Genomic DNA, 23,556 nt, shown 5'->3' with positions numbered 1-23,556 from the left:
AACCAGAATTTATTTTAATGCCATGTGTATGTGTTTGTGGTTATTTTGGTCAACACAGTGACTTTTTTATCTTGCTTATGTTTGGGGAGAGGGGGTCTTAATATATGGCCAAAACTATCCACATTCATTACTTTCTTTATACATAGAAAAGTAATAATATAGAAAACAACAGTGTTAGAATCAGCTTGTTGTGTATCAGAAAAATTCTGCTTTGATTTTGATTGTACCTCCCTTGAATCTACAGAATAGTTTGGGAAAAATTGTCATCTTCATGTTATTGAGTCTTCCAGTCTATGAACATAACATCTCTCTTCATTTATTTAGCTCTTCTTTGATTTCTTCCATCAGTATTTTGTGTAGTTTTCAGCACACTAGTCCTGTACATGTCTTGTTAGATTTATACATAAATTATTATTTTTCAGATTCCTTGGGATTTTTCATTATAAGCAGTCATGTTGTCTGCAAATAGAAAGTTGTATGTCATTTATGAAATATCTTTCTTACTGCAGTAAAACAATATGATGTTGAATAGTAGTGGTAGGAACAAACATTCTTTTCTCATTTCCTTTTTTTTTCTTAGCATATAATGTATTATTTGTTTCAGGGGTACAGATCTGTGATTCATCAGTCTTACACAATTCACAGCACTCCCCATAGCACATACCCTCCCTAGTGTCCATCACCCAGCCATCCCATCCCTCCCACCTGCCTCCGCTCCAGCAGCCCTCAGTTTCCTGAGATTAAGAGTCTCTTATGGTTTGTCTCCCTCTCTGGTACTGTCTTGTTTCATTTTTCCTCTCTTCCCCTATGATCCTCTGCCTTATTTATCAAATTCCACTTACCAGTGAGACCATATGATAATTGTCTTTCTCTGATTGACTTATTTTGCTTAGCAAAATACCCTCTAGTTCCATCCACATTGTTGCAAATGGGAAGATTTCATTTTTTGATGGCTGCATAATATTCCCACGTGTGTGTGTGTGTGTGTGTGTGTGTGTGTGTGTGTGTGTGTACCACATCTTCTTTATCCATTCATCTGTTGATGGACATCTAGGCTCCTTCCATAGTTTGGCTCTTGTGGACATTGCTGCTATAAACATTGGGGAGCACGTGCCCCTTCGGATCACTACATTTGTATCTTTGGGGTGAATACCCAGTAGTGCAGTTGCTGGGTTGTAGGGTCACTCTATTTTCAACTTTTGGAGGAACCTCCATACTGTTTTCCAGAGTGGCTGCACCAGCTTGCATTCCCACCAACAGCGTAGGAGGGTTCCCCTTTCTCCACATCCTCACCAACATCTGTCATTTCCTGACTTAATAATTTTAGCCATTCTGACTGGCGTGAGGTGGTATCTCATTGAGGTTTTGATTTGTATTTCCCCAGTGTCGAGTGAAGTTGAGCATTTTTTCATGTGTTTGTTAGCCGTTTGTATGTCTTCTCTAGAGAAATGTCTGTTCATGTCTTCTGCCCATTTCTTGATTGGATTATTTGTTCTTTGGGTGTTAAGTTTGAGAAGTTCTTTTTAGATTTCGGATAGGAGCCCTTTATCTGATAAGTCATTTTCAAATATTTCCTTCCATTCTGTCTGTTGTCGTTTGATTTTGTTGGCTATTCCTTTGCTGTGCAAAAAGCTTTTAATCTTGATGAAGTCCTAATAGTTCATTTTTGCCTTGCTTCCCTTGCTTTTGGTGGTACGTCTAGGAAGAAATTGCTGCGGCTAAAGGTTTAAGAGGGTGTTTCCTGTATTTAACCTTAAGGATTTTGATGGATTCCTGTCTCACATTTAGGTCTTTCATCCATTTTAAGTCTATTTTTATGTGTGGTGTAAGGAAATGGTCCAGTTTCATTCTTCTGTATGTGGCTGTGCAATTTTCCTAACACCATTTGTTGAAGAAACTGTTTTTCCATTGGACATTCTTTCCTCCTTTATTGAGAATTAGTTGACCATAGAGTTGAGAGTCCATTTCTTGGCTCTCTATTCTGTTCCACTGATCTGTGCCTGTTTTTTGTTTTTGTAGTTTTGTTTTTTTGCCAGTGCCATACTGTCTTGATGATTACAGCTTTGTTAATAGAGCTTGAAGTCCGGAATTGTGATGCCACTAGCTTTGGTTTTCTTTTTCAACATTTCTTTTTCTTTTTCAACATTCCTCTGGTTATTTGGGGTCTTTTCTGGTTCCATACAAATTTTAGGTTTATTTATTCCATTTCTTTGAAAAAAGTTGATGGTATTTTTTTTTAAAGATTTTATTTATTTATTTGACAGAGAGAGAGATTACAAGTAGGCAGAGAGACAGGCAGAGACAGAGGGGGAAGCAGGCTCCCTACCAAGCAGAGAGCCCGACGTGGTGCTTGATCCCAGGACCCTGAGACCATGACCTGAGCTGAAGGCATTGGCTTAACCCACTGAGCCACCCAGGCGCCCCAAGTTGATGGTATTTTGATAGGGATTGCATTAAATGTGTAGATTGCTCTGGGTAGCCTAGACATTTTCCCAATATTTGTTCTTCCAATCCATGAGCATGGAATGATTTTCCGTTTCTTTGTCTTTTTCAGTTTCTTTCTTGAGTATTCTGTAGTTTTCTGAGTATAAGTTCTTTGCTGCTTTGGTTACATTTACGTTTATTCCTTTGGTTACATTCATCCCCCCTAGGTGGAAAAGCTCTCAGTTTTTCCCTATTGAGAATGATACTTGCTGTGGGTCTTTCATAGATGGCTTTTATGATATTGAGGTGTGTACCTTCTCTCCTACACTGTGAAGAGTTTTAACCTAAGAAAGGATGCTGTACTTTGACAAATTGCTTTTTCTGCATCTGTTGAGACTATTATATGGTTCTTGTTAATTTGTTTTGTTAATTTATTGTATCACATTGATTGATATGCAGATGTTGAACCAACCATGCAGCCCAGGAATAAATCGCACTTGGTTGTGGTGAATAATCTTTTAATGAACTGTTGGATCCTATTGGCTAGCATTTTGGTGAGAATCTTGTCTCGTTTCTCATTTTATAGGGAAAGCATTCAGTTTTTGACCGTTAATGGTGATGTTAGCTTGTAGGCCTTTTTTGTAGATACCGTTAATCAGATTAAGGACATTTTCTTCTTAGTTTGCTGAGTTTTTGTCATGATTGGTTTTTGAATGTTAACAAAATAATTTTTTTGCATCTGTTGAAATGATCTATGGTTTTTCATATTTAATCGGTCGATATTTTGAATTGCTGTCATTGGTTTTCAGTATTGAAACAGCTTTACATTTCCAGGATAAACTACACTTGGTCATGATTTGTATCCTTTCTTTATAGTCCTAGATTCAATTTTGTATTATTTTATTGAGGATTTTTGCATCTGTGTTTATGAGAGATAAGTTTGTTGTGAGTTGTGTTTCTTGAAATATTTAAGTCGTTGTTATAGGATGACACCATTGTTTTAAAAATGAGTTGGACAGTGTTCTCCTTGGTTTTCCAGAATAATTTGTGTAGAATTAGTATTAATTCCTCCTTAGAGGTTTGGTATAAGAAAACATGGAATTTTATTTGTTGGAAGGCTTTTAACAACAAATTCAGTTTATTTAATAGATCTAGGAGTATACAAGTTATCTATTTCTTCTTCTTCTTTTTTTTTTTTTTTAGATTATTTATTTATTTATTTGACCGCAAAAGAGAGCACAAGCAGGGGGAGTGGCAGACAGAGGGAGAGGGAGAAGCAGGCTCCCACCCGAGCAGGGAGCCTGATGTAGGGCTCAGTCCTGGGGCCCTGGATCATGACCTGAGCTGAAGGCAGACGCTTAACTGACTGAGCCACCCAGGTGCCCCTATCTGTTTCTTCTTGAGTGAACTTTAGTTGTTGTTTCTTCCAAGGAATTTTCTGTTTCTTTTATTTTATTGCTATTGACATTTTAAACACTAAAAAAAAAGTTTATATCAAGGCTATTGTTTGGTGGGAGGATTGTACCCATTCTACCAAAACTATTTGAGGAGCAGTATAGGGTAGTGAATAAAAGTGTAGATTCAGGAATCAGACCGAGTTAACTTCTGCTTCAGTTACCTTATCAAAAAAATGAAGATATAATAGGAACTACCTCATAAGGTTGTTGTAAAGAATAAATGACATAATTCATATAGAGTGCTTGGTAAGCACTAATTTAAATGATCCCATTTAAAAAAATCATTTCATCATTGTTACCTCTCAGTGGTATCCCATAACAGTTGCAGATTTTACTTCAAACTTTTTAGTGTTCCAGACTATGAAGTCTTTCCTTTTTTGTTTTAAATTGACATTTTCTACCTTTTTAAGGCCTTGTCATATATGTGGCCTCTAATTAGGAACATCTTTCTAGCCATTGATAATCTCTTTTTCATTTGTCTCCTCTGAAAATCATATGTGTGCTTAGATGCATGCAAGTGCTTAGATGTGTACATCTGTACACAAACATGTATTACTATTTCCTTTTCTTTCTGTTATTTTTAGTTTCCACATCAGAACAGTGACAGTGCTAATAAAGTGGGAAATATGAAAGTAATTGTTTTTGTCAAGGGTAGTCCCTTGGCAATATTGAATTCAGCAAATACATGAATGTGTATTAAAAAATCACCTGGGGGCACCTGGGTGGCTCAGTGGGTTAAAGCCTCTGCCTTCGGCTCAGGTCATGATCCCAGCGTCCTGGGATTGAGCCCCGCATCAGGCTCTCTGCTCAGCAGGGAACCTGTTCCCCCCACCCCCTGCCTGCCTCTCTGCCTGCTTGTGATCTGTCTCTCTGTCAAATAAATAAATAAAATCTTTAAAAAAAAAAAAGAAAAGAAAAATCACCTGGGGCACCTGGGTGGCTCAGTTGTTAAGAATCCAGCTCAGGGCGTGATCCCAGGATCCTGGGATCAAGCCCTGCATCAGGCTCCCTGCTCCACGGGAAGCCTGCCTCTCCCTCTCTCATTCCCCCTGCTGTATGCCCTCTCTCGCTGTGTCTCTGTCGAATAAATAAATAAAATCTTTAAAAAAAAAAAAAAATCACCTGGAGGGGCTCCTGGGTGGCTCAGTCGTTGAGTGTCTGCCTTTGGCTCAGGTTGTGATCCAGGGTCCTGGGATCTAGACCCGAGTTGGGCTCCCTGCTCTGCGGGAAGCCTGCGCTCCTCCCTCTCCCACTTCCCATCTTATGTTCTGTCTCTTGCTGTCTCTCTTTCTCTGTCAAGTAAATAAATAAAATCGTTAAAAAAAAAAATCACCTGGAAAGCTTGTCTAAATAGTATTTCCTAGGCCTTGTTTCTAGAGTCTCATCCAGTCAGGGTGGGGCCCATCACTGACTTTCTGATGAGATTGCTTCTGGTGCTGCTGCTGCTGCTGCTGCTTGCTGGAAGACAGCCCTTTTGGGGAATCTGCCACAACTTAGAAGTTGCTGGGGTAGTCAGAAGTTGATTGGAAGACTATTACAGATGAATTCAAGACTTCTTCATTAAACTAGAATGTTGGGCATGCCATTTAAGCTCTGTTATTTTCATTAGTGATTGATCTCTTAATCAGGCATGGCTTTTATTCTCTTAAAATATGCCTGTCAATATGCCGGTTGATATATTTTCTCTCATATATTTTTGAACTAAAATTTCCTAAGGTTCAGTCAGGTCTCCTGTTAAAACATTTTGAATTTAGACATTTCTTCCCCTTCTTTTATACATTTTTCACTAATTTGTGATTTTAAAGAAACAAATATAGTATATCTATTTTCTTTATTATACCTAAATACATCTTATTTCTTCACACATACAGATTTTCTTGATTGATATTTTTTCCATTTTAGTTTAAAAGAATTTACTAATTTGTGATTTTAAAGAAACAAATATAGTATATCTATTTTCTTTATTATACCTAAATACATCTTATTTCGTCACACATACAAATTTTCTTGATTGATATTTTTTTTCCATTTTAGTTTAAAGAATATACTTAAAAGAAAATGTTTATATGTAGCTTTGAATCCTTAAATGTGTTAAATATGTATTTTATCTGCATTCACCCTATACATTGTGATTATAATAAATGATTGAAACAGTAATAAACTTAAGGTGTTTGAAGAAGTGTCACTATCTTTGAAAAAATCTTTAAGCCATTTTCAGTAGACTTTGAAGTAGTATAATTTTGAATGTATTTTTGGTTATTTTAGCAGAGGCCTATGCCATGGAACATTTATATCTTCATTTCTATTTTAGGTGCGTATAGCAGCAAAATTCATTATTCATGCCCCTCCTGGAGAATTTAATGAGGTGTTTAATGGTGAGTGTTTAATTCATAGCACTAAGGCTTGACATAGCAAGCACTCCTTTTTTTAAAAGAAAAAGTTATATAACCTGAAGAACTAAGCTAAGTGTGTGTGTGGGGGGGTATGTAGAAAAATCTGTACTGTCTGAATAATAGTGAAAATTTTTGTCAGTATGGATTTTACAATGACTAGAATATATTTATGATATATCTGATAATTATGTTTGAATAAGGTAGCCACCTTAAAGAATAATATTAAATTCTTTTAAAGACAGAATTTAAATTTTAGATATTTTTGGAATTGTGAATGCATTTTTTTATTCCTTTTAAAGAAAAGCTTAGAATAATACGAACAACCAAAAAAAAAAAAGTGGGGGGGACATTATTTCACCATATTCAGAAGAGGGGAGAACATGTAAAAACTAATTTATATTGGGGCACCTGGGTGGCTCATCGTTAGGCATCTGCCTTCAGCTCAGATCATGATCCCAGGGTCCTGGGATCAAGCCCCGTATCAGGCTCCCTGCTCAGCGGGAAGCCTGCTTATTACTCTCCCACTCCCCCTGTTTGTGTTCCTTTTTTTGCTGTATCTCTCTGTCAAATAAATAAATTTTTTAAAAAATATTTTATTTATTTGACAGAGAGAGATCACAAGTAGGCAGAGAGGCAGGCAGAGAGAGTTATGTTTTAATGGTGAGTAGGCAAATGTCTACAAAATAATTTGAGTCTAAAATTAGAATTAAGAATCAATAATCAAAGTAAATCAAATAAAGCAGTTATCCATATTGAACTAAATGCATTCATCTGTTGTTTGAACATGAGCTGAGGACAGAAATGTCTACATCTGAGCTCTGTTCACAAGCTGTTTCTTGCTTCATCCATTTTTGTATGAAACAAATTCATTTGAAACTCATGCTAGTGTTGTCAGACTAGGAGGCAGGCATCTTCTGCAGCTCACATCAGATGATCTATTTTATCTCCACTTTAATTCCTTGGAAATACATTACAGTCTGCCTACATTGGCTATTGATTAATAAGGTATAAAATAACATGTACAGGTTTTCCCTGCTGTTCGAAAATAGAGCATTCTATGAAATCTTTCATAAGTCAAAATGGCATAAAGTGGAGAGACAATTACCATTTGGTAAAAGGGAAAAATCTGTTTGGATTCCATTCAGTTAGCAAAAAACAGGTAAAATCCAAGTAGCGTAAAGTGAACTTTTGGATCGCTGGGGAAATTTATATTTCTATTTAATTCCTGTTCCTAACCAGTAGCTTTAAGAAAATAATACCATGGTGTGTTTTTGTGGTTATTTTTCCCATCAGAATAAAATTTTGATCTTGCTTACTTATATTTTGAGGGGGTAGGGTAGAGTGAGGATTGTTAATATATGACCAAAGTAAGCTGCATTCATTACATAGAAATTTCAAATATACAAAAATAATAATATAAAATAATAATATAGAAAACACGATACTTGTTTTACAGATGTTCGGTTACTGCTTAATAACGATAATCTTCTCAGGGAAGGAGCAGCTCAGTAAGTATTACATATTATATTAAGTAACTAGTGACAAGATGAGAAAAAATGTTTTAAAGGTGGTTTTTAAGCACTAATCCCTGAAATAGATATTTGCACATCAAGTTTAAATATATAGATTATACGTATATACTTAGCTGGAAGAGAAATATTTTTGATGAGGTTTAAATATATATGTGTATTATATGTGCGTACTCAACTAAAAAGAGAAATTTTTTATCATGGACATAGGTTCACAATTACGACATGAAATTCTCTATTCATTAAGTATTTGGCAGTGGCTTATATACTCAGTACTACATTTTGGCATTTGCACGGTTGGATAAAATTATCTGGAAACTTTGATTTTTGAAACTGTGATTGCTTTTTTATTCAGGTTTTACTTTTTGTTAAGTGTTTGACCCTAATAGATTTTCAAGGATTAGGAGTTTTATTCTTTCACAGATACCTGATACAGTACCTGACACATATTCAGTAAATAAATATTTACTGGACTTGTGAGCTATTCAAATAACTAGGCAGTTCTAAATCTTAGTACATCATCTTTGGACCAGTGACCACAATCATGACTTGCCACAACTGTGTTAGGTTTTAAAGAAATAATTGATTTTCTTCTCTATTCCCACCTCAAGTAAGGTTGGGGACTCATGTTAGGCTAACCAGTTCCATTACTTGTTGGAAAATGAAGAAATTAATAGATTTTTAGATGTGTTGCAAAGAGTGTTTAGTATCTATCCAGGCACCTTTTCTCATCCTGATATTCTGCCCAATATATGAAATCCTGAACAATGGGGGAAATTTGGTCTTACTCTGTTTTTGTAATGTTTCAAGGCTTTATCAGATCTGTCCTTTATACTTAACCCTAGTGAAGGTAGAGGTTCAACATACTTCTAGGCATATCTGATTTTGCTTCTGATTTAAATCCTGTTATTTTTTAGTAGCAGCTGTTACTTATTTGTTATTTATTCCTGTATAATTAACAAATAGTGTTCTATTAGTTTCAGGCGTACAATACAGTGATTCAGCAGTTCTGTATATTAGTACTCATCACAATAAATGTATTCTTAATCCTCTTCACCTGTTTCACCCTATATACTACTTCCATTGTGAGAAAATGTACATAATATAAAATTTACCGTTTTAATTATTTTTAAGCATATAAGTCTTTGGCATTAAGTGCATTCACATTGTGTTGACTATCACCACTATCCATCTCTGGAACTTTTTTTATTTTCCCCAAACTAAAACTCCATACCCATTAAACAATAATTTCTCATTCTCCACTTTCCTCTGCTTCTGTTGACTACCATTCTGTTTTCTGTTTCTATGAATTTGACTTCATTAAGTGTCTCATAAATGTGGAATCATACATTATTTTGTCATTTTGTGACTGGTTTATTCTCCTAAGCATAATGTCTTTAGGGTTCATCCATGTTGTAGCACATGTCAGAATTTCTCTTCTAATACTGAATTATTTATATACCGCATTTTGTTTGTTCATCTATCGATGGACATATGGGTTGCTTCCATTCCTATTAATTATTTTATTAAAGTACTTTATAGAAATCAGTTTGCTCTGTATCTTTGACTTTAGTGATTAACTTCTGAGTGAATGATTACTTACTCCTTAGTTCTTTAAACCTTATTTAAATCATTTGTATATTCAAGTAAAATTAATTTTCTTTATAATAGCATATAGCATGTTTACAACTTCTAACAACAGTACTTAAAAAGTACTTTTCCTCAGTTCTCTGTGGTAAATAAATGTGTAGGTTGTTTCATACAGGTGCATGAATTAGTGGGGGTTTTTGTTATCAGTTAAGAAAGTGAGAAACTTGACTTGTTGAAAGAACAAGTTTTTCCTCAGCAGAATAAAGTTTAATGAAGGTCAAAGAAAATACTCATAATTACATAAGTGGTATAAAATAGCTGTACATTTGACTCAAAAGTGATTAAAGTATTGAAATTTTATTTGTCCAAAGAAATACTTATTTCTGGTGGTGGTTTTTACATTTAAATTAAATAAATTGGATTTGTTCTAAAAAGAAATTAGAATGCGATCTACATTTCTCTTTTATTATGAAACATTTTGGGAACAGTTGTCCACATTTCAAGAGATATGTACATTGATATGCTTGATACTGTGATATTCTAAGGAAATGATCTGAAGAAATCAGTAACTAATGATAAAACAAGAAGTTTATTGTATGATAGCAAGTAAAAAAAACATGTAAACCTTAAGTAGAAAGTTCAGATTGTCTTGCATGTAGTTATACTATCAGTAAGTGATTGCTAACTAGATGAACCCTTAGAGAAAATATTGATTCTTTTTGTTGACTTCAGTAGTATTCTTCATTCCAGATTTCTTTGAATTCATTTTGTAAACATCTGAGATTATCTGTGAAGGGAGAAATATGCCCTACATTGTTGATTGACTTTAGAACTATGTAACTGTGGTTCACAGTGTCCTTTTCTGTGAAATAATTTTCAAGCAAAAATAGTATTATACTCATTGTTCACTAGACTTGGTTCTTAATTAACCTTTAAAATATCTCCAAACCTGGTTTCACCCTCTAAAAAATATCCATGGCCTATCATTGAGGCTGTCCAAAACCATGTAACACAAGCTTGCAAAACATTGTAAAAAAAATATTTAGAATGTGTTCTAGTCGCAGTTTCACCAAAGTGCATAGCTGTACTCAAATTTCTTCTTCAATTGTGATCTTTGATATTGAATCTCTTTTGTACAAGTACTTCTCTTTCTTACATGTATGTACTACTTTCTTCCTTCCTTTCCCCTTTTCCTTGTTGCTTTAACTCTTTTAATCTCACTTTTCTCCTCTTCTATCTTTCTGTAAGGGGAAAAAAACATGGCTTTATTCTTAAGATTGGTTTTAATGGGATATTTTTCCTAAGGGTGCAAGTTTAGTGTGTTTCAAAGTATGTAAAAGTAGACATACTGAAGAGTCAGTACTGTCAAGTCTAACTTTTAAATACCCAGAAAGAGCCTTTTATTCAACTGACATATGACTGCCAGACTTCACTATGATGATGAGGTAAATAAGCCTCTTAGGGATTTTCTAATGGGGAATCACATATGTTCAGTATCAGGCCAAATGAAATAAAATATTATCATAATAGAGGCATATCAAAGGCCTTTGGAACCCAAAGGGAGAAATTTTTAATCTCTATTTAGAAGTGGTTTTTGAGCTGAATTTAAATGATGAACAGGGTTTGAATAGTAAATAGGGAAATAATGTGGCTAAACTGAAGGAGACACCTGGTGAAAGGTATAGTATGTGACTGATGGATGACTAATAGTAATAGGTATAAAAATCTAAATACAGGAACAAGTATTTAGGTATTTAGAATGGATGAGTGGGATATAGAACTCTACAAGGGCAGAGAAGCCACTGTTTTCACTGTATCTGGGTGAAGGGGTGGGTGAGTTGATGATGAGTAGGTAGATGGAGTAAGTTTCTGAACTGGGTGAAGTCAGTTTTGGAAGTTAGCTAGTCCAAACCCCTCTTTTTATAGATAAGGTAAATGGGCCCCATGCTAGCTAATAATGGGGTTTGGATAGAACCTAGGTATTCTATATTCTGACTCCTAGGTTAGTGAGTATCTTTATTCCTATACCATGTAACTAGTAACCTGTTTAACTTGCTTTGAGCACTTAAGATAAAATTTTACCTATTTTCATACTCAGTGGTTTCTTTTTCAGATTTCCTATTCTTCCCTCACTCCCAAGTAGATGATGGAGTTTGATACCTGGGCAGTAAAAGGCCTAGGACCAAGTTACTATCTACCTTTACTATTTACATATGTCTTTCACTGGAAAATGAATCCTACTTTTTTTTTTTTAAAGATTTTATTTATTTGAGAGAACGGGACAGAGTAGAGAGAGGGTACAAATGGTGGGGAGGGGTAGAGGGAGAAACAGACCCACCACTGAGTAGGGAGCCTGATGTGGGGCTCCATCCCAGAACCCTGAGATATGACCTGAGCCGAAGATAGACACTTAACTGACTGAGCCACCCAGGCACCCTGAATCCTACTTTCTAAATGATCTAGTGTACTTTTTTTTTTTTCTTTTCCAATTTTCAAAGTAGTTTTGAGATAAATTCACTTAAGGGTTAGTAACTGCCTGTCTATGTTGAGGCTATTCCTAGGAAAATTATAGTTTTAATGAATTAAGGAAATCAGAAGTGAGTAGATACTACCCTCTCCCCCATCATGCATTTCTCTGTTTATTCTCATTTTTTTTTAACATGCAGTGTCAGGAGTTTGACAGGTAGTAATTTAATTCTGTTTTGCTATTTTTAAGTTTATTAGTCTGGTAATTTATCCGTGATGGCTTTGCTTAACCAAATATTCCTTTCTAGAGGAGACTCAAGTAGCTAATAATCTGAAAATTCAGTGGATATCTTGCCATCTAGAAAACTTTCCAAGTAGGTTAGGTTGACAGATGTATTTCTAAATTTTAAAATACTCAATATCTCTTCTGTTAAGTGTAGAAAAAAATCCTCAGGTTATAGATTTAGTAAAATATAATATGGTCCTTACATATTTTTCAGATAATTTTTTGTACTTTGAGAGTCTTTCCTATAAATGTATTATATAATTATGAAGTATTACTTACTCATATGAGAATAGAGAGAGGCTTTATTCTTGAATCTTTCTTGTCACCGTTTCTTAGTTCAGACTCTTCAGCAGTTCTAATATGGACATTTGCCTAATAACAACCTAACTGCTTTTTTTACTTTCTTTCTTTTGGGGGGGGGGGCTCTAGTTGCTCCACTGCCCAGTTGTCATACACACTGCTGCCAAATTAATCCTCTTTATAGTTAGGTTCTTCTTTCTCAGAAAGCTTCAGTGACTCTGCTTTGCCTCCTAAATGAAGAAATTACTCTGTCAATCAGGGCCTTTCACTTTTATTCAGTAAATATAATTGAACACATGCTATGTGTCAGGCATTGAGCTTGATGCTTTCTGTGATATGGACTTAACCTATCTTCTCATGTGTTTCATTTATCCTGGTCCCTCTAACTGAAATACTCTTTTCTTCCCATCTCTCCAGTTTCTGCAGGAGAGCCTACTCATTATTTCAAGGCCATTTTTCATTGTCAAATTTCTGAAGAAATCACCCTTAAAGCACTCCTTATCCTTGCCTCAATGAATAGAATTTTTTTTTTAAAGATTTTATTTATTTATTTGACAGACAGAGATCACAAGTAGGCAGAGAAGCAGGCAGAGAGATAGGAGGAAGCAGGCTCCCCGCTGAGCAGAGAGCCCGATGGGGGCTCGATCCCAGGACCCTGGGATCGTGACCTGAGCCGAAGGCAGAGGCTTTAACCCACTGAGCCACCCAGGCGCCCCCGAATAGAATTTTTTAAAATATGTATTCTCCTTGATGCTTTCTTTATTGGTCATTGTCTTATAGTACTTTCTACTTTGTGTTATGGTTATATTTATCTATTATCTCTCCTACCCAACTGTAAGTCCTCTTATCATAGGATCTGTCTGATTACTCTCTGCATCTCTCATAGAACCTACTCTATTTCCTGGTATATTGTGTACTCAGTATATACTCAAGTAATTAGATATGTATCTTACAGATGGCTAACCTTTACTTTCAAGGTATTGAGTGAAACAAATTATATTTACTGTTTTAATTTTCTTTTGCTAAACATTGAAGGCTGCAGTTTTTAAAATAGCCATATTTATATAGTATTTATAGTTAATATAAGATCAGTAATAGAGAATTATAATTTTATTAAACTTGCCATATGTAGTGCAGGAGATTTATTGACAAGTGAATTATTGATGCTGTTTTAAGAGGCTTGAGTTTTGTAATCTTAAACAATTGGCCTTTTTCTTTTTTAGTGCATTTGCACAGTATAACTTGGACCAGTTTACTCCAGTAAAAATTGAAGGTTATGAAGATCAGGTATGTTTCATATGAACACAGGATCTGACCTGTCTTTGTTTCATTTATAATGGTTAATGTATTCTGCAAGAACTGTGAAGTGGTATGTTTAAGATAAAGTGTTCATTTTAATCATAGCCTCTTACAGGCAAAGTAATTGAAAATTTGGGGTTTTTTGTTGAGACCATACTACTATTAGCAGAAAGTCCCTTTTAGAAGTATTCAAATGTAATTCTTTTAAGATTTTAGAAAATAATTGCTTTAAATCTACTTTCTTGTTTTTTATAGGAAAAAAAATCAATCCTATATTAATCCAAAATCTAGAATATATATTAGTAAGATTTATATCATATTTTGGTTGCTCTGGAATTCTACAGTTCTTCATGTGAGTAACTTAGCATTTAGTAATTATTAAATCTTTTCTTTCCGAAGTGAAAGTTAGAATTGCTCAGCTAAGAAAAGCCACCAAAAGTCACTAGTTTTGGTGTTTTTTTGGGGGGTTTTTTGGGGTTTTTTTGTTTGTTTGTTTAGAGTTATTAATAATCAGTGATTATATTCATATTGTGCTTGCGTGAAGCACAACTTATATAAAACAATATGAAGAAGGAGCTGGTAGGTGGAACATGAGAGTTGTAACAATTAGTTCTTAGTGGCTAATCATGTCAATGCTTGCATTTGGCATTATTCATTATATAATACGTAGTCTTGTATTTATAGGGGGAAAGAGAGCCTAGACAGAAGATAACTTATAACTGCAGAGAAAACAAGCTTATATATATGTAGACATGCATGTGTGTATGTATACACACATATATATATGAAGCTGTATAGTGTTTCATTTTATGAATCTCCTATATTTATTTTCCTTCTCTTGGGAGATTTTAGTTTTTTTAGTCTTTCTTTTTCTTTAACTGTAAACAAAGCTGTATTGTAAATCTTTATACCTCTGGGCACATTGACCATTATTTTCTTAAAATACTTCCCTAAAAGAATATTTGTTGGAGAGCTCCCCACTCATTTATGAACCTAGCATAATATTAATACTTAAACCTAATAAAGATAAAACAAAAAAATCAAACTCTAATCTCACATATGGACCATAGATTTGAAAACTTTAAATAGATATTAAAAAAATAGAATCCTGGAATATATCAAAAGAATGACAAATCAAGACTAAATAGAATTTATTACAAGAATGCATGAGTGGTTCCATGTAAGGCAATATTTTGGTCTTATCTATTAATCACCAAATCAAAGAGAAAAACTTAATGATGCATCAATAGTGAAAAGGAATTTGAAAAATCCAGCAGCTAGTCCTTATTACAAAAAACCTGAGTAATCTAAGGATAGAGGAAGACCTCTTAAATATAGTAGATTGTTTAACAAAAATCACAGTAAATATCATAGACTACAAACACTGAAATAATTATAGTTAAAATAGAAAATTTGCCAGGTTTGTTTGCTTATTAGTATCCCACCCAAAGGAAGTATAGCAAATAAGAGAATGAGAGCTTTAGAAAAGAAAAGAAAACTCTTAGGTTGTATGATTTATATAAACACCTCCCAAACAAAAGAAACTACTAGATTTAATACAATTTTGTGGGATGGCTGAATTTAAGGTAAGTATATAAAACTCATTAACTATACTCCATTGCGCAAAATAAGTACTTTACTCTAGAAGTGGTTGGAGGGGGAGGAATTCCATTTTAATTGGTTGAACTATGCATTAACCTAGGAATAATCTTAACAAGAAAGGCAAAGGAATGTGAAGACAGTGGTGGTTGTCTTCTTAAAACACAAAACACGATGTGAACAATGGAAAGGCAATACCACATTCCATTTTGAAAATAGAAAGTTAAATTACTTAAAAATTAAAATACAAATTTATTGCAATTCGATTAGAATCCTAATAGTTTTCTTAATTGGTCAAATGTTCATTAAGTTGGTGCAAAAAAAAAGTACATGTTTGAAAAAATAATGTAAGAGCAATAAGAATGGGTTAGAGAATTCCTTTACTAGATAGCAGAAGATGCTTTACAAGCAATGTAAAGTCAAATCAGGATGGTTTTATATATAGTAGACAAATAAATCAGTACAGCAGCATATAGAACCAGAATTTAATCCCAAAATATATGAAAATTTTTATGCATGACAAAGTTATAATTTTAGATAGGCATATAATAAAAGATTGGCATAACTGGTCTCCGTTAAGAGGAAGGTTAATTTGAACCTCTGTCTCATAAAACATACAGAAATAAATTATAGGTGGATTAAAAATTTGTAAAATGACTGAAATTTTGAAAGAGTCTGTATGTACAATACTAGGGCAGGGAGACTATCTTAAGTAAGTCTGGAAACCCAGAAACTATAGAAGAAAAGATAGACATTTTGCTACATAATAATTATTTTAACCATAAAATGAAACAGATACCTTAAATAAGGGACTCTTATAAATTGATGAGAAAACAACCAAAAAAAACCACAGATGAAAAATATTAAAGAATATTCACTCACAGAAAAACAAGTGGCCCACACACAAAAAGATACTTAGATCTGTCAGTAGTAGTCAGAGAAATAAAATGAAAGTAATGAGATATTTTATACTCATCAGACTGAAAAAAGAATCATATCCCTATTGATGGTGGTAATCTGAGGGGAATATATCTTACATACTTTTCATAAAAATGTGGAAAGTCACAGCCATTTTTTTGAAATGTATTAAAAATTAAAAACACACACACCCTTTACCTACTGTCCCCACTGCTGGGAATATATTTAAGAGAGATGGAAGCACCTGATGGAAATAAAATCATTAGCATGTTAAAATACATGTACAGAATTTTAACATTTTTTTTATTTTAAAGTTTATTTATTTTATTTATTTATTTGACAGAGATCGCAAGTAGGCAGAGAGGCAGGCAGAGAGAGAGGGGGGAAGCAGGCTCCCCACCGAGCAGGGAGCCCGATGTGGGGCTCGATCCCAGGACCCCAGGATCACGACCTGAGCTGAAGGCAGAGGCTTTAACCCACTGAGCCACCCAGGCGCCCCCAGAATTTTAACATTTTTAATGTACCATTCCTCCCCGCAAAAGAAAACAGCCTGGAAATAAAAGAAATGGTTCATCAGTAACAGAATGGCAGAATAAATTAAGTTATACCCACTTTATGGGACATTATGCAGCCATTAAAAAGAATGGTGAGAGGTTTACCAGTTGACTTTGAAGAATTTCTATAAGGTGCTGGTATTGAAAAAAGCCAAATGCTGAAAAATATGTGTACGTGTGCATTTTCATTCCATTCTGGTAAAACAGTGACCAAAAAAACCCTGTATGTGTGTATATGTTTACATAGATATGTTTTTATTTATCTACGCGGGATTGTATGGCTGAAAAAGATTTAGAAGGATACATCCTATGTGTACATGATTTTTATTAGAGGGGGAAGTTCTGACATAGTTAAGGAGTCAAAGATTGGAAGAGTTGCAAGGGAAGAACAAGAGGGGAAATTTTAAAGCACAGAATGTCACATTTATTCATGTACAACTTGATGTACATAAAAGAATAAATTACATGTTTAAAAATTTGAAAGTCATTTGAAAACAGCTGTCAATGAATAGATTATAAAAACAAGCAGACACTTCACAGTAGATGAGATTGTGGGCCCAGGAAGAATATAGGACACACGGAGGAGTGTTCTCTCTGGGTTAAAGTTGTTCTTGTAACCATTCTCATTGAAGGTTATCACCAGTCCTTAGTTTCAAGAACTGGAAACTGGTAATAGAAATAGTAAACAGTTTATAGTTATAAAACAAAACAAAACTCCAGCAGTATATTAAAAGATGCGTTCTTTTCACTCAGTAGCCAGAAGTTATAGTGGGAGAAAATTAAATCCACTGATCTTAGCTGAACAAGACTAGCCTCATTTCAATTATTATAGTTGTGCCATATAGTTAAACCAATTGCTTGGAATAGAATTATTTTACAGTGTTCAGGACAAAACTCAAGTGAATTTATATTAATATATATCAGTACTTAAATGCTATTTTAAATATTTTTTTCCCCCAAAATTCATTGCATCATTGAAGGTATTGATAACAGAACATGGTGACTTGGGAAATGGAAAGTTTTTGGATCCCAAAAACAGAATCTGTTTCAAATTTGATCACTTAAGAAAGGAAGCAACTGATCCAAGACCATATGAAGCAGAAAATGCAGTTGAGTCATGGAGAACTTCAGTAGAAACTGCTCTGCGAGCTTATGTAAAAGAACATTATCCAAATGGGGTTTGCACTGTAAGTCATCAATATGCATATTTTTCTTTTGTCTTATGTAAATATGACTTCTTATGATCTCCTGAAATCTCTAACTTATAGAACTGACATAACTTGCCATTGTTTTTTTTCTTTTTCTTTTTTTTTTTTTTTAAAGATTTTATTTATTTATTTGACAGATAGAGATCACAGGTAGGCAGAGAGGCGGGCAGAGAGAGAGAGAGAGAGAGGGGAGGAAGCAGGCTCCCTGCCGCGCAGAGAGCCGGATGCGGGGCTCGATCCCAGGACCCTGGGATCATGACCTGAGCCGAAAGGCAGAGGCTTTAACCCACTGAGCCACCCAGGCGCCCCATCATTGTTTTTTTTTTTTTCTTGAAGTAAATACTTCTAAGTGTTTTTTTGAGAAACTCTAAATAGTAAATACATTATGATGGCACAGAATGGAAAAATGGTTGTACCTTGAATTAAATCCAAGTAGGGATCGTCATACATTGATTAGAGCATGATGCTATAAGATTCTTTAATCTCACGTTAATAACTCATCTCAGTAAGTTTAGATCAAACTTCCTTTCAAGATCTTAGAACAAATTAAATTATTTGGAAGTGGAATCATGTCCTTCCCTGTTTTATCATCAAGTCTCTTTTTTAATGTGATTCTTTCATAGGTTTAACCTGTTTTTATATTTTCTTTATGAAATATAGAAATTGGAAGTGCCTTTTTTTTTTTTTTTTGTAAGATTGTTTGTACCTAGGTAGGGTACAGCCATCCCCCTAACCCCCTCCCAGTTTGTTTGTGTTTCTGTGATCTTCTCTATAGCCATAGAGATCTTTTGAAATATAGATCAGGTCATAAAAATCCCATGCTAGAAATCATTCATAGATTTTCCATTACACTTAGGATAGAGTCTAGGCTTCTGAACATGGCTTTCACAGCTTTTTGGACCTGGTTTTTGCCTACCTCTGGAGCCTAAGATTACCATATATCCTGGTTTATTTTTGCTGTTCCAGCATAATTACTAATATTACCAGTAGCATCCCATTTCAAAACTCTCAGAGGTTTTCTGATTAGGACAAAAATTCATATAATCCCTTAACTATCTAGCTCTCAGTAATTATTTGAGGAAAAATTACAGCATAACCTAAAATACTTACAAATTCATTGAATAATAACCTTGTTGATTAGGATTATTTTGGAAGAATAACTCAAGAATAGGTAGGTACGTTGTGTTAGAGAGTCCTTATTTGCTCCTGGGGGGTTGAAAGGTACAGATTATCCATGACTTTTAAAGCAGTAAACAAGAAGTGAAACAACATCATACCATCGCAAGCATTCTCTTATGACCTTTTTGGTTATAAGTAAATTAATTTTCTCACCTCTTTTCCTGATACTTTGTAAAATGACTAAAGAAATAACAGCCTCTAAGATTGTGAAGGAAACAAAGATGATAGTCAAAGTGTAGGTCCAGTTTTTGTTTGTGTGGAAACAGCCAGATTGGTATCTGCATGTTTAAAATGAATTGTCTACACTTCTTGTGATACCTGTATTTGGAATGAAAAGTATAGTGTGTCTAGGATGTTTGTGAATATTTTTAAAGTATAGTAATGAGTTTTACTTTATAAATTTTGTGCTTTTTTTTTATGATCCACCAAGAATTTGTAATGATAGGTGTACATGTTTGAGTACTTGTTTTTCTAGCTACTATACTAGAATGATGAAATACTCTGTATTCTTCTATATGTTCCTACCAAAGTGCTCTACAATTTTTTTTTTTTTTGTGCAGATGTTTAAAGCTGAACATTCTGTGGCCCTGAATTCACACTTCTCTTTATTTTCTTTGCCATTAAGGTATATGGTAAAAAAATAGATGGACAGCAAACCATTATTGCATGCATAGAAAGCCATCAGTTCCAAGCAAAAAACTTTTGGTAAGTTAAAATTTTATATTTTGGGGAATTTTGACATTTATATCCTTTGTAGTCCTTGTTTTATTGGTTGGACCTGTACCTTGTTTGTGTATGCCTAAGTACAATCTAAACATGAATCTTGAGACTTTTGATATAAGAAAGCTATTTACTCCATAATCAGCATATTATTTAAAGGTAGCGGTAAACCCATTGACAGAGAATAAGAGCGTGGGATTGCATTGAGTGTTTTTAGAGACTTGCAAGCAGCATCCTAAGGGAACATTTGTGCCTGCAAGCAGACCAGTTGGCAGGCCCATATGCTCATTCTGAGAATGGATTGTTCCTGACTGAGACTTAATGGGAGAAGAGGACAGAGGTAATTATAAAGGGAAAGAACAGTGATTTTTCTGGTGAACTTTGGGGGCTCTGAAGTAGATGTTTACATGCGAATTTTTTTGTGCTTGGCTGGCCAATGTAAGGAATTAATGACTGTTTTATACAGTGAGGCAGATTACAATCATAATTTCATTGTAATTAAATTATAATATTATAATCAAATTCATTGATTATTCCTTATAAAAGTCCAGTCCCTTAAAGCATGACTTGCCGTGTTAATCTTGGACTTTTGACAAATTGTTGAGCCTTTGTATTTTTAGACAAGACTGTTTCTGAGACACCTTCTTTATAAAATTCTGAGGTTCTACAAGACTTTATAAATTCAAAATTGAATGAAATCTTTACCTTTATCCTCCTTTTTTGTTAATACATGCTAAGATCATCAGAATAAGTGTAATCATAATATTTGACTTGTTTAGCCAAGTTGGTTGGTTGTGCTCTTGAGGGTAAAGTAAGATGTATCAATAACCCCTGTGGACTAATTTGGTTCATGGCCCAAGATTGCTCCACTATTAACCATCTTAGAAATAAATGCAAAGTTACAAGGTTAACCAAGAACATTTGGAGAAATGCAATCCATTATCACTGAAGGAAAGTCAATTCTATATGTAAATGTACGCTTTAATGACAAGCTGCAGTTCCCTAAAGATTCTGGTATATAAAGTTAATAAAAGTGTAGTTTCTCCATTCTAAGCATAAAATCTTGTAGCAGTAACCTACCAGTATCCTAAAGAAATAAATCTATTAATTTATGCAATTTGTGCCAAGATATGTATCATAAAATCTTGTTGAGTTGAACTATTAAAGGAAAATTCTTGTTGCTAAGTTTTATTTCAGTATATATTTAGAGATGTTATATTGAATTTACCAATCAGTTTTGAAAAACAGTTTGAGCTTTAGCATATGTAAAATGAAGATGGTGTTTTTGAGTTCTCTGTTCTTACTAATTTGCTTCCCATTTCTGAATCTTTCTCCTAAACTACCACAGTGAACATTGTATCATGGAAGTTAAAAGTGACTTCCACTCTTTAAAGAAGATAAATTCTAGGGACGCCTGGGTGGCTTAGTTGGTTGAGCAGCTGCCTTCGGCTCGGGTCATGATCCCAGCGTCCTGGGATCGAGTCCCACATCGGGCTCCTTGCTCGTCAGGGAGCCTGCTTCTCCCTCTGCCTCTGCCTGCCATTCTATCTGCCTGTGCTTGCTCTCTCTCCCTCTCTCTCTCTGACAAATAAATAAATAAAATCTTTAAAAAAAAAAAATAAAGAAGATAAATTCTAAGTGACATTCAGAGTGGTAGACATCACGTATCACAATAATCTCAGTAAAATCTAAATATTTTGGTACAAAGAAATATACTTCAGTGCACCTAAAATATAGATAGAATTAAAATCAAAAGATAATAGTCATGGACATTTAATAGATTTCACTAGGGCATTCTCTTCTTGGGCTCTACTCTTTGCCTAATGTCTAGGGAATAATACACATTTGTAATTACAGCGTTAATAGAAGAGAAAGGAAGAGTATAAATAAAAGCTAGTATATCTCAACTCCACTGATAACATACTCCATTGATAAAAGGCTATGACTCAGCATCATTTACCATTACTGTATAGTAGTAATGCCTATGGAAGGATTTTTTGAAATAGTTCTTAAATTGGTACCATTACTCAATTTAGAATTCCTTTTTTTCTTTTTGTAATCAGTGTTTACATATGCATATTGTCATAATAAATCAGAAGTGTATATGCTTAGAACTTAATAGTCCTCAATACTAATACCTAAATAAAAGGAACTACTTCTTTCAGAATCACGAAATAAAAATAAATAGACCTAGGTTCTTTGTCCAGCTGAGCTACTTACGGATAATTTTGGATGTCCCTCAAAATCAAGGCATGGTATAAAATTCTCTTATTTTGTAGATCATACGCATTGTTCTAATGAGAGTACTTTTCACATGTTAAGTGTTAACTTTAGATATGAGTACTCTCATTCTGTGGATTTTCATGATTGGGCAGATTGCCAGAATATTACAAGGAACCCAGAAGTAATTTTATAGCAAAGCCAGTACAGTGATCCATTCTAACTCTGTGACTATTTCAGAAACATATGCTACTATTCAAAAAAAACCTAACAGGTATAAACCTGAATTTCAGAATATGTGTTTAGCATACAAAGAGCTACTAGGGGTATGGGGCGCCTTGGTGGCTCAGTGGGTTAAGCCTCTGCCTTCAGCTCAGGTCATGATCCCAGTGTGGGATCAAGCCCCGCATTGGGCTCTCTGCTCAGCAGGGAGCCTGCTTCCCTTCCTCTCTCTCTGTCTGCCTCTCTGCCTACCTGTGATCTCTGTCTACCTGTGATCTCTGTCTGTCAGATAAATAAATAAAATTAAAAAAAAAAAAACTACTAGGGGTAGAAGGAAAGTTGACATGAAAAGGCCAAAAAAAGGATAAAATTCATTATCTGGGAGGCAAAAATGAATAACATATTGGATGCTTGTTTGTAATGTCACAATTTCCTACCATTAATATGTGTTTAATTTGCATACAAATTAAACACATAAAAGCCATTTTAAGTGAGAGGAGGATATGCCTTTTATGTGGAAGTTTAATCCTAAACTGGAACAGAAGAAAATTTCTGACACTTACAACTCCTTATATAAAGCCTCTTTCCAGATATCAAAACCTTTAAAATATTGTATTATTACCCATTCTTTTAAAAAATATTTGGTACTTTGTACTCTTCAGTGGCTGTCAGACTGCATTGACTGTATTTGTGAAAGCCCCTGGTAATCTGAACATTTGTTCTGTTTATTCTTTTTTTTAATTGAAGTATACTGGACACATAAGGTTACATTAGTTTGAGGTATGTAATAATGATGTGACAAGTTTGTAGTTATGCTGTGCTCACCACACGTATAGCTACCATCTGTCACCAAACAACGTTATTACATGCTTTTAACTATATTCCGTATTTTTATCCCTTTATTGCCTTATTAATTCCATAACTGGAAGCCTGTATCTCCCATTCCCCTTCACCTCTTTATTCAGTTTACTGTTAATTAAAGCATAAGTATGTCAGTTGTGGAGAAGTAGCTTAAAATTTTTCCCCAAAAAGTAGCTTATATAATTTAGTTTTGATCTGTATTTTAAGCCTTAGCTTTAGAATTCTTCAGTTGTATCCATTGTATATGTCCTTTCTTATCAGTAGGATGAAGATTAAATGTAGCTCATAACTGAACTTAACCCTTTGATTCTTTTAAATATTTCAGTGATTT

At 34.3% G+C, this 23,556-nt stretch overlaps 1 protein-coding gene across 1 annotated transcript in view; it reads left to right on the top strand.

Annotated features, from left to right (window-relative positions):
- The window catches only part of LOC111151999 (capping actin protein of muscle Z-line alpha subunit 2), a 60,767-nt gene that overhangs the window by 28,509 nt on the left and 8,702 nt on the right, over window positions 1–23,556 (top strand). The window contains exons 2-6 of the mRNA XM_022510255.1: window positions 6,193–6,256; window positions 7,731–7,782; window positions 13,669–13,732; window positions 17,796–18,002; window positions 19,828–19,907. Of these exons, the coding sequence (XP_022365963.1) occupies window positions 6,193–6,256; window positions 7,731–7,782; window positions 13,669–13,732; window positions 17,796–18,002; window positions 19,828–19,907 (467 nt within the window). The remainder of the gene's footprint in view (window positions 1–6,192; window positions 6,257–7,730; window positions 7,783–13,668; window positions 13,733–17,795; window positions 18,003–19,827; window positions 19,908–23,556) is intronic.

Source organism: Enhydra lutris, unplaced genomic scaffold (assembly GCF_002288905.1).
Source record: "Enhydra lutris kenyoni isolate GAN:26980312 unplaced genomic scaffold, ASM228890v2 scaffoldscaffold27, whole genome shotgun sequence".
Lineage (NCBI taxonomy): Eukaryota > Metazoa > Chordata > Mammalia > Carnivora > Mustelidae > Enhydra > Enhydra lutris.
The sequence above is the reverse complement of the archived record's forward strand: the minus strand, read 5'-3'. Positions and strand labels throughout refer to the sequence as shown.